Source organism: Merops nubicus, unplaced genomic scaffold, assembly GCF_000691845.1.
Source record: "Merops nubicus isolate BGI_N331 unplaced genomic scaffold, ASM69184v1 scaffold15879, whole genome shotgun sequence".
Taxonomy (NCBI): domain Eukaryota; kingdom Metazoa; phylum Chordata; class Aves; order Coraciiformes; family Meropidae; genus Merops; species Merops nubicus.
Window position 1 is genome coordinate 1 of NW_008629122.1, and position 11,353 is coordinate 11,353.

An 11,353-nucleotide genomic window follows, 5' to 3' on the forward strand; every position below is an offset into this window, starting at 1 on the left:
AAAGAAACCCTTACTTTTCAGCCATGTTGGTGTCCTTCAAAATATGAACATAAATAAACAGAGCTTGCTCATGCTTCCCCATACGGCCCAAGAGCAGAGCACGTTCTTCTAGGAGACCTAGTGATAGAATGATTAGTCAATAGCTGAAGAGAAATGACAACACAAGCTCCACTGGTGACCAGACCAGCAGAAGGAACCATGAACTATAGTCTAAGCATAGGTTAACATTGAGACTGCAAGTCTACTTCACACTAGTCTCAGTAACATTTAATGAATTCTTAAGTAACCTTAAGAAACAAACTTCTTATCTATTGATTAATTCAGACTCAACAAAATATTAGGCTAAATATTTAAGTGATGGGATATGCCACAAGGTCTTAGGTCAAAAGGAATCCTGCAGAGACTGGTAAACCCAACTGTGCCAGCAAAACCCAAGTCAGTGTACACCAGTATACAGACCAGCAGCCTACAACTAGAGATGCAGCCATCTTCTCCACTTCTAGTTAGCATGACTCTACAATAAGCGAGGAGATTCTGCTGTACAAAGCAATAAGCTAGGGTTTAATTAACCTATGGAAACTGAACTCACCATCAAAGGGGAAGTCACTAATTAGTCGACTAGGTTCATACCAGGTAGACTTCTCCAGAAACAGCAGAAGCTTCTTCCGGTAATCTCCCAAGTCTCCTCCTTCCTCTCCAGCAGGCACTGGAGTTTTATCTATATGGAAGACAACAATGTAAGCTATGGTATTACAACTATTTCATTACACTAGTACACAGAAAATAAAACATTATGAGGAGAACCAAATGCTGATGGAACTGCTACACAGGCTGGGATTGTGGTGCCACCTGCCAAATCACTTCAGTTCCTTAAAACACATCAAGGGGCTGGTTAAACAATAGACTCACGTCTGCAAGGCCCTTTCCCACCCTTATGTGCAGAATTCATTGACCTGGAGCTGCCATTGCACTTAATCATGAACAAATCATTATTGGTCCCCTAATATCTCTAGGGAGGCAATGAACTAGAACTCCCTACAAACCCACAACTTTTGTTGTCCCAGTTCCTTCACCACTTGGGATAGCTTCTGGATGTGAACAGGGAACACTTACACAATGCACTGCTAAGGCTCCCCTGTGCTGTCCCATGCCTCATGCCTTCCCACCAAAAAAGCCTACACATACCTGGAGGGAACTTCATCAAGCCCTGCACTTTCTCACAGTACAGCTGGATCAGACAGTTATGGAATTCTGCACCTGTTTCTTCCCAGACATGAATGATGTGTTCCTGTAAATAAACATTCAGGTTCAGTTATAGACACTTCCTCTGGGAAATAATTTGTTGTAAGCTAGCAACAGTTTCATGCTTGCCTTTACCAAGCTAGATGTCAGGATTTCATATGTTTTATTTTTACCTTTGCACAACTTCTGGCAAAGCTCATACTCTAAGCCAGCATCAGGCTTACTAAAGAACTAAAGCCTTACCTGTAACATGTACTGCATGTAATGCACTAGTAGAGATTGAGTTCTTACCAGATAAGGAATAGTCAAGCTTTTAAAATTTTCTATCAAGAAACTGAGCACTTTGTCTCGTGGCAAAGCTTCCACTTCTGGGAGGTCTTCTGTGAATATCTGTTAAAGAAAATTTTATTCATACAATGGGGTTTGGTTTTGTATGCTTGGGGTTTTTTGTTTGTTTGGGTTTGGTTTTTGTAGGTTGGGGTTTTTTTGGGTTTTTTGTTGTTTGCTTTTTTTTTTTTTTTTAAGTACCATGGTTTATTTCCTCTGAGGCACTGAAGCCCAGCATATCATCATATATATCCAAAGAGTAAGCACAAGAAGCATAAAAAAAAAACCTGAGCAGCTTATTCAAGCATTCAGAAGCTACCTCACATTTAAAGAATTAACAAACATCTGCCTTAGGTAACACTCTTTTTCACAGTGCCCAACACCTCCCAAATACAGGGAGACAATTCTATAACAGAGGAAAGGAAAATAAAGGCAAATTAATATTTGACATTTAAATGCTCAGTCAGGCTCTTGTGCAAAGTGTGACATAAACAACATTAAATGTGGTATTCAAGGTTCCTAGCTACCTATTTTAAGGTACATTGAGTTCTCCCAGTTTTTTATGCTGTACTAAGAATCTCAGTAGCAAGGTGCCTGTTTCAACCACACTTACCTTCAGTCCATCTTCAGGAAAATCTCTTAGCACCCAGACAGAGTAGGAAAATACCAAGTGCAAGTTCTCTGTTCCTGGAAAACAAAAAGCAGCAGTGCTTAATGTTAAAATACTGAAGTACTATTTACTCACACAAGCAGATGCTTTCAGAGCTGGCAGCTTGATGTAGGAGGAATCTGTTTTTTTCCCTGCTCAAGTAAAATCAAACATTCCAGGCTAAAGCCACAATTTCATTACCTTGCAAACCTGATTTCAAAGAAACAAGAATTAACCAAAGTACTAAGTGCCATCAAATGTAAACAATTCAGACCACAACTGAGCTCAGTTGCCTTAATCACATTCCAGAAGTTTTCCCTTTCAGTTTGTTTTTATTAGGGTAGACAAAGCACTGTACTTTTTACTTGTGTAATTACCTTCAGTGCAAAATGTACCTGCCCATGGCAGAAGGGTTGGAACTAGGTGATCTTTAAGGTCCCTTCCAACCAAAACCATTCTGTGATTCTATCCAGCCTGTCAGTCTAGTGACTTCTACAGCAAATGGTCAAATACCCTGTAACAAGTAGTAGAGCACCCCAGTACTGAAGTTACCAGCATAGACACTACATGACAGGGAATAACTTTGCATCTTCTAAAAAAATCTAAGACCTGCCTCTTAAAAAATACTTTCATTTGGACAATTTGGTTCACAAAGTTTATAAAACATGTTAGGAAAACATGACTTTTCCTTCACTTTCCTGACCAGAACCACCCAGGCATTCACTGTCCAAGAAACAGAAGCCTACACCAACCCCCATAAAAAGGCAGCCACTGTTTGCTTTTCTTCACCTCACAACATCCTCAGGAATAAGTTACTTTTTAAATATTTAAAACAAGCAGCATCTTCAGAGTAGTGGTATTTTAAAAAACAGAAGATGAGTGCTATGAAGTACAACAGTTAAAGTAGTCCCCAGAAGAGCCAATTTCAAAGTTTAAGAAACAAAACAGTGACTTGACAAATGGCACTATGGTCATGGGTCTGGATTTCACTGAACTGCAATTAACTTTCTGAGCTCTGAGGCCATTGTATAGGAATGGATTTGTTAGCCTCACTGAGAAAATTTAAAGAAAATTTAACAAATTTAAATAAATGTAAATTTACCCAGAATGAAACTTAAAGTAACTAAAAATACATCCTGTATAATTAAAAAAAAAACCCTAAACATTAAAAATCACTTATGATTTAGATTAGAAGCTTGTAACAACAGGAGCCTCAAAGGGGGGGCAGAGGGAAAAATCTGTAGAAACCCCACTGTCTGAAATTCTTTTACACTCTTATCTAAGGGACTCCCAAAAATGACAGGTATCAATTAAGGCAGATTGGGCAGTGCAGTTAAAACAGCATGTGTGCATCCCACCAATAAACCAGTAAACATCCAACATAAGTCACTCAAGATGAATTTATCAGGATGACAGAACTGTTTTTAAAACAAGATTAGAAGCTGCTTTTATAAAGCTGTAAGCTGAACATAATGTACCTACAGTTCTCTAAGATGAGTGATGTTGCCAAATGAGCAAGAAGTTTAAGAGTAATGAGACATGGCACAAACGGGAAGGGTCTCATTGTTGAATTTTGAACAGATTATTGTTGAATAAACAAGTGGCTAACAGAAGCCAGCAGTTCTTAAAATAAGTAATTATAGGAAAAGCTGTCAAACTTTGCCAACAGCATATGAGACGATCAAAGTTATTTCCCTCAAACTACTCATTCCCAGACTAGAAATGTGGTAAAGAGCTGTGCATTTAGAAATAATGTTTTTGGATAAGAGGGGACTATTCTCAGAAGCAGCAAAACCAAAAAAAGGACCTGGGAGTTGACAATAGCCAGTTAAGAAGATTCCTACCAAAATGTTGTGACCAGCGACTACAGCTGTTGGGTCATTATCTGTGTCTAGCTAAACACAGAACACAAAACTTTATACAGAGTTCTTCATCTTGGGAAAGATACTACAAGCTCCAGCAACGAGAAGTTAGACTTTCAGCTGGAAAGCCTAACTCAGAAGTTAGACTTGCCTTTTGGCAGTGATGGTAAATCATCACTGGAAGAAAATTCAAAATAGTATGACACATTTTCTACCAACAGAAATTTTTTATCAGAAATAAGGTATGTTTTCCAAGAAGACACTCAAGTTTCAACAAGACTTTTTTGAATTAACCCTTGAACTAAACCAGACAAGAGGGCAAAGATACTCTTTAGCGTGATAGACTCTAGAAAGTTGCTGAAGAGCAGAATAACCACTAAGCCTGACCAGTGTAACACCTCCACAAAAACAATACTCCTTCACACTCACCCAAATGCTGCAGATACTGCACAGTTCTCTCATGACCCTTCAAAGGCGAGTTGGCTTTCTTTGACTGATCCACCAGTACCTGTAATGCTTTCAGAACAATAAAAAAGTTAATTGCTTTATAACCACAAGTATCATTCTGGCTTGAATCATGAAGAAAAGTGTGTTTTCCCTGCTCTGCTACTACAGGCAGCCAAGTTTTGTTTTAAACAAGCAGGCCAAATGGGTAACAGGAACAAGACTGATACAATCACGAGACAGACTCAGAAACAAAGTCTCTTCAGAATACTGTCTGCTCATTGAGGACAAGTCAAAACTCAATACTGGGAATACATGCTCCTATCCCTTCCCTCCCCACCTCAACCTCATACCCACCTTTCTCATGCAGACCTTTCTTCTCATACAGTATTATCAGCTCACTGTACTTGTGTGCCTTCTTTAGTACGTGCTCACTCTCCTCAATATGGCAGTGATTGTTCTCCAGGCGTAGTAATGGTGCCACCAGTGCTACATTTGTCTGCAAGCAAAAAGGGAACACTTACACATACTTTTAATGTGCATCTACTAAGCTTATAGCATAAAGCATGAGCTGAAATGAAGGAAAAAAAAAAAAGCCTTATAGCAGAAGAAATGACAGTTCAACAAACATACTTTTAACGTGCATCTACCAAGCTTATAGCACAAAGCATGAGCTGAAAGGAAGGGAAAAAAAAAAGCTTTATAGCAGAAGAAATGACAGTTCAACATTTTAGAGCAAGGCCCAACTTCATTTCCATAATTTGTTAGGACAGAAAGAAAACTATCTATCAGAGCTACTCCCCCTTCAAGAGCAGAGGCCAGCTTTGAGAAACACTGTTGACAACTAAGACCCTACTCTCCTGCATTTAACAGTACAAGGCAACAAGAGAAATATTCATTAGAACTTCAAAATATACAAGCATGGCCTTATCCTCCTTCTTGGATATTTCAGCCTTAAATTCCACCAGAGCTTGCATGGTAAAGGAAACTCACATGGAGGTAGCACTTTAACAGAGTGGTGTCAATGATTTGTAGCAGCTTCTTTTTGGATTTGATTGTGGGTGTTCCTTCCATGAGGGGTGAGGTACTGGACTGATGGTCAGAATCATTTAGCTTCTTCACCAGCTGACTTCTTTTCTGGATGACATCAAATGAAATTTTAACAGGAAAAGGCCATGGATTTCACAATCCCACCTCAGCAAACAAAATCCACTAAATAAAAAGACTAAATTAAACCAATTTAACAACTTGTTTTAATTATTTCCTGAAGAAATTTTATCCTTACTAGCTATTCAATACATCATCTTTCCAACCACATTCAGGTCTATACATTAGGTTTAGAAATTTATAGTCTTGCAAGATGTCTGAAGTCTGGAGAAAACAGTCAGAAGGAAACTCTGTTAAACTGAACAGAGACATTTTTTAGATAAGTCAGAAGACTTCTCTAAAAATTCAAGTTTTGAACTATGAGGCACAAAAGCTATCCTCCTTCAGACACAAGTTTCCTTTTAGTCTAGTAAGAATGGCAGCAGAGAAATTCAGATTCCAGTTACAACAAAATAAAGAGGACAGGAAGTTACAGCACCCACTGCCTCCTGTTCCAGCTTTTAATGCACACTCTTCACCTCTCTCCTGGACAGAGTGCCTTCCACAAGTCACCAAAGCCAAAAGATCAAGAGCTCAAGTTCTCTTCAGAATGCATCTAGAGATAAAATACTGGACTCATATTCAGATCTGGTCCCTAAGTAAATTTTGTCCAGTCCTCACAAAAGTCACATGTGATGTCTCCTGCATATCTGTAGGACACCTCACATCTTCCAGTTCCCCCATTTTGTCAGGAGCCATAGTTTCCAACCATGAAGAGAGCCCACTAAGGCTAGCATGACAGAGCTGGAGTAGGCGTACTGCTTCCTGCACATCAAGAGTTAACCCACAAAGTAAGTTAAAACTGAATAACCCTGCTCTAAAAACAGAGAGAGGAGCACTCACTTGAGTTAGGTAGTCTATCAGAGCTAAATGTGCCTTCTCCAGCTCTGCCCCAGAGAGCCCTGGCAGGGGGTTGGGATACTGTAGCTGTTTCCTGTAATCTGTGGGCAGGAGGTCAGGATACAGACCCATCACATGAGTGGGATCTAAGCAAAAAATAACTAGTATTAGTAACCATTCATAACATTAGTTTTGCAAACTCTTAAAATATATGTAACCTTTGAGCAAACTTGGCTTTCCAACAGAGCTGTCTGTACTTAAGTTGTACCTCCACAAGTTTCCAGATAACAAAATTTGCTTATTACAGAAAAGAAGCTAAAACAAGGCAAAAAAACACAAGAGAAAGACTGTTTCAAAGTCCAAGCACAAGTTGTAACCTGTGTGCTTGGAACACCTGGAGGATAAGCAATCACTATAATCCTCTTAACTGCTCTTCTTGCATAGTCTTACCGCTAAGACCTCTGACAGTAGGATGGGATTTCTAAAGAACAAGCAAGGCTTTAAGAGAAGATTTGCTGTGCTTTTGAAACAAGAACTGTGTAGCCCCATCTGTAACTAATGAGCACCCATTTTCATAGCATTTAAGCAAATGCAAAATCACTGCCCCCTAATTTATGCTCAAAGTATTTGAGTTCTCAGTCATTGAGTTCTCAGTCAAAAACTACTCATTGTAGTTTTCCAAAGTAAATATGATGCAAAGCATCATCAAAATAAGTAAAAGTTCTAGGTTTGAATGCTCAGGGTATGTGCTCATCACCAATAAAAGAAACTCAGTCTAAAGCACTGTACAGTCCACACCTAAGGTATTCTTCCTAGAATTCAAGTACAAACCAGAGGAATAACATCAGAGACTATTTTGACTTCCAAAAGCACAGAAACTTTTCCTGACTTCAGCAGCTTGGTCCATTAAACAGGAAAAAGGGTTAAGGATCCTCAGCTTGGCCCAAGCCCAAGGAATTAGCAAATTTACAGATGTTCCTTACTTTTCATTCCAAGCCACAAGTAGGCTTTGGGCAGCTGCTTAAAACCTCAGTTTCAAGGGTCTGCATACAAGCTATACACACTGTCAAATAGCCTACAACACAAATATTCTGCACAGACAGCACATGCATTAACTTAACTCACTGACTAAAGTTAATTAAGTACTATAACCAGTTTCACAAACAGCAGCTCAACAGCTGCCTAGGCTACTTGCAACTCACAGAGGCCTGATCTGCTGTTATAAAAGAAAAACAAAAGAGAAAACAAACAGAAAACCCCATACAACAGTCTGTGAGCTCCATCTCATTCCTCCAAACCCAGGTATCTCAATGCCATCCAAAGCATTTACCTGTACCAAGCTTGGCAAAAACCTGCATGGATTCATCAAAGCGCTTCTGGCAGAAGAGGTTGAAGGCAAACAGGTTCTTTATGTGGTGAATCTGTTGTCGCTTCTCACTATCTGAATCATCTTTCATCTCCTACACACACACAAATTAATGACCATTAAAAACTCTTGGGCCTCATAAATGAGGACAAACCACTCTACTGAAACAACAGGAATACTATCCTTTAGAAAGAGTAAGAAGAAAAAAAGCACCTCTGATGGTGCTTATTGTGTCTCTAGTTATCTATACAGTCACTCTATCACAGCAACTCTGCATTCTGCCTTTTCAAAATTGCTGTTTCAAGTCAGCCATACAAAACGCAGTTAATTCATTTTAATGTAGTTCCAGGGAAGTTCCCAGGAACCAGAAAATCCTGCAACAGTAAGGGCAACATAATTAAACATACTGCTCCAGCATCTAAGAAATTATTATATTCCAATATAGAAGTAATACGGAGGGCCACTACAGAAACAAATGGTCATTTGACAAAACAAAACCACACAACTCCAGAAAAACTCTTTACAAGCAATCTGAAGACTCTGAAGTCCAACTGACTTCAAAGACTAAAAGAGGTAACCAATAAGCAGTTAAGAGAATCTTTCACATGCAACATGATCTCAAAATCTAAACGAGAATAGATCAGTATGGAGAAACAGCAGCACAAAACTAAAACTTTTTAAAGTCAAAAAAGGGCAGATTTTACCAGTTTTTGCAAAGTGGGCAGTAGGGAGGTTAAACTCTCTGGACTGGCTACACTCAAGCAGAAGGCAAACATCCTTTTGTGTACAAGTGCACCTGCTGCAAACCCAAAGGATTTTCAGTACTTACTGCCAACTGCAAAGCCAACTCAAACTGCTTGTCCTGCAGAAGCTGCTGGATCTGTGTGGCTATGGACACTGGAATGAGCCTCCAAACAAAGTGATTGCTTGCCACGTATATAATATTTGTGCTGTAAACAACACAGAAAGGTCAGTTACTAAGTTCCAGCACCAAGACAGAAGCAACATTCTATCTGAAAAAGCCAATCCTGGTTAACACATACATGGATCAATCAGATACATGGGCAACTGGAGCAATATTTCAAAGCAGAAAGGAGAAGAATGTATCAGAAATTGCCAAAGACACTCAACTCCACCATTTACTCCTCAAGGTATGGCCTCCACCCACCCGTTCATAGAAAACAGACTGCTTTGAGAGAGTCAGAAATCCTGTTCCTCTTCCTCTCTTTCAGAGTGCTACCATGTGCCCAGAGATCCCCACCAAAGTAATGTTCAGTGATACTCAGATACCCTCCAGAAGTGATGAAGCGTGGCCTCTGCAGCTCAATGCTCTGCACCAGCAGCCGGGGCTCAAACGTCCGGATCTCCACGTACCTTGGCAGAACAGCAATGATGTAGGGAGGCTGGTGCTCTGCCAGGGAAAAAGAGAAGATGATTGTTCTCAAGTGTTCCCTGAAAAAAGCCATGACTTCAAGGAAGCCTTCTCTTCAGTTTTATAAAAATGTGTCCTTTCTGGCTTATTAAAAGCAAAACTCCACACCCAACACTGACAGCAGTTTCCTAATACACTCCTACAGGGGTTTGGTTCATCTTTCAACATAAGGAAATTCTGTGGCACTCAGGTGCCCAGAACAACAACAGAGCTTTGACACACTACCTTCATTTCAAATCTCATCCCTTTAAAAAAGATAACCTACATGCTTCTTTTCTGAGTCTGACATACAGACTACAAGCAAAGAAGAGTAAGAAACAAAAATAAAACCTTCTACAGAGTACAACTTAAAATACTTAAGAAACTGTCACACTCCAAACCCAGCTAGGTTAAATACTGGGAACATAACAATTTTGTCATATACAAAGGAGTAAAGCAACATTTTCTTTTGTAAATTACTGGTAATTCTCACCCATGGCTATAGGAATATCTGTCCAGTTCAAGGCACATTTCTGAGTACAGACCCCTTCTTCATTGAGCACAACTGTTAGATCATCTTGGCCAACTGCAACTTTTCCATCTGCTACAGGAGCTACCAATGGTTCCAGCTGCTTCCCTGTAGGAAACAGTTCTTTGATGGATCCTTTTCCATCCACCTAGGATAATAAGGAAAAAAGCAACACCTGTTTTTCAAAATAACCTTGATTTCAAAGCTACGTCAGACCAAAGCAAAAAACTCCCCAGACAGATTTAACAACTCAGATTAATTTTTTGGTAGCAGCTTTTCTGTCTGCTACAGATCAGTGTTGCCATCCATGCACATACATGGGGTGCACTTCATCTTATTCTCCCATAACATCAGTAGAAGCCAATTGTAAAGGCATAAAAGAGAATCAAATATAGCTGTCAAAGCATAAGTGGAAACTGTAATGCTAAATTAACAATAGTAAGTTTGTAGACTTACAAACTGAAACAACTACAGTCCAGCAAAAGAATTAGAAGAAGAAAAAATGGTTAAGTTCCACTGTCTGCCAGTTAAGTTGTTCTTGGTCTTTTTTTCATTTTAAAGCTATCTCCTTTCTTCATACGTAAAATAAAATGCAAACTGAGCTTACACAGTCTGCCATCAAACCAAAATATACCTTTTCTGATGCCTTTTTTCTGCAAGAGCTGCAAATGCTGATTTCAACAGCAATAAGCAGATAATTTCCTGACAAAATATTGGTTTAAAAGGACACACTTACAACTGCCCTTTCCAAAATCCCATATAGCAAGAGCACCAAATGCTGTTTTTTATAAATATGTTAGCAAAATCCCTGAGCACAAGAGCAGCCTCCATAGTGCCCACTCCCATCCAAATCCTCTTAAAAATTGTGTTCCAAATCTTATTCTTACCCGTATCAGGTAATAGTCCCTCTTGAAGCCTACACAGATGGAATTTTCACACCAGGCCATAGACTTGGGTACATCAGGGACACTGAAGTCGCCCTGAGGAAAACAGGTTGAAATGGCTGTTAGAAGAGAAAAGCAAAACTCCAATTTGGCAACACAGAGTTCAACAGGCAACACTGCTGTTGACACCATATTCCCCACCACACACGCCTGACTTCTGGTCAAGGAATGGCAGTGGTGAACTAACAGGCTAGAGCTGTGCACAGTAAAGAGGCGTGCTCCAAGTTAGCTGGTAACTTCCTAGAAGAGCAGCACAGCTGAAAGACTCTCTACCCATTTCCATTAGTTATTTTTCCCATTCTGGTATTCCCAGGTGCAATACCCTAATCTTGTTGTCAGTAACTATCTTCAGACTTAATGACATACCTGGAAAAAAATGAGTAGACGTGGACCCACTTCCAAAGTGTTAGCTATACTTTTATAGATGCTGCCTGCTAACACATTTCACTGACTTACAATGCACTACAACCAGAATGCCAAAACACAGAATGCTGCCTTTGATTGAATTTATGAAATTGTATTAATGTCATTAATAGTGATTTCAACCACATATTTCCACTGTTAATTGCTGTTGCATGATTAAATCACTGCTG

At 39.5% G+C, this 11,353-nt stretch overlaps 1 protein-coding gene across 1 annotated transcript in view; it reads right to left on the reverse strand.

Moving 5' to 3' along the window:
- Positions 1 to 10: 10 nt before the first annotated feature.
- VPS39 (vacuolar protein sorting 39 homolog (S. cerevisiae)) overlaps positions 11 to 11,353 on the reverse strand; it is a gene marked incomplete at its 5' end in the record, with an annotated part of 16,246 nt that continues 4,903 nt past the window's right edge. The window contains 14 exons of the mRNA XM_008946903.1: positions 11 to 117; positions 590 to 718; positions 1,186 to 1,288; positions 1,534 to 1,632; positions 2,183 to 2,256; positions 4,510 to 4,596; positions 4,882 to 5,023; positions 5,518 to 5,661; positions 6,514 to 6,656; positions 7,841 to 7,970; positions 8,706 to 8,826; positions 9,167 to 9,287; positions 9,781 to 9,964; positions 10,704 to 10,796. Of these exons, the coding sequence (XP_008945151.1) occupies positions 11 to 117; positions 590 to 718; positions 1,186 to 1,288; positions 1,534 to 1,632; positions 2,183 to 2,256; positions 4,510 to 4,596; positions 4,882 to 5,023; positions 5,518 to 5,661; positions 6,514 to 6,656; positions 7,841 to 7,970; positions 8,706 to 8,826; positions 9,167 to 9,287; positions 9,781 to 9,964; positions 10,704 to 10,796 (1,677 nt within the window). The remainder of the gene's footprint in view (positions 118 to 589; positions 719 to 1,185; positions 1,289 to 1,533; positions 1,633 to 2,182; positions 2,257 to 4,509; positions 4,597 to 4,881; positions 5,024 to 5,517; positions 5,662 to 6,513; positions 6,657 to 7,840; positions 7,971 to 8,705; positions 8,827 to 9,166; positions 9,288 to 9,780; positions 9,965 to 10,703; positions 10,797 to 11,353) is intronic.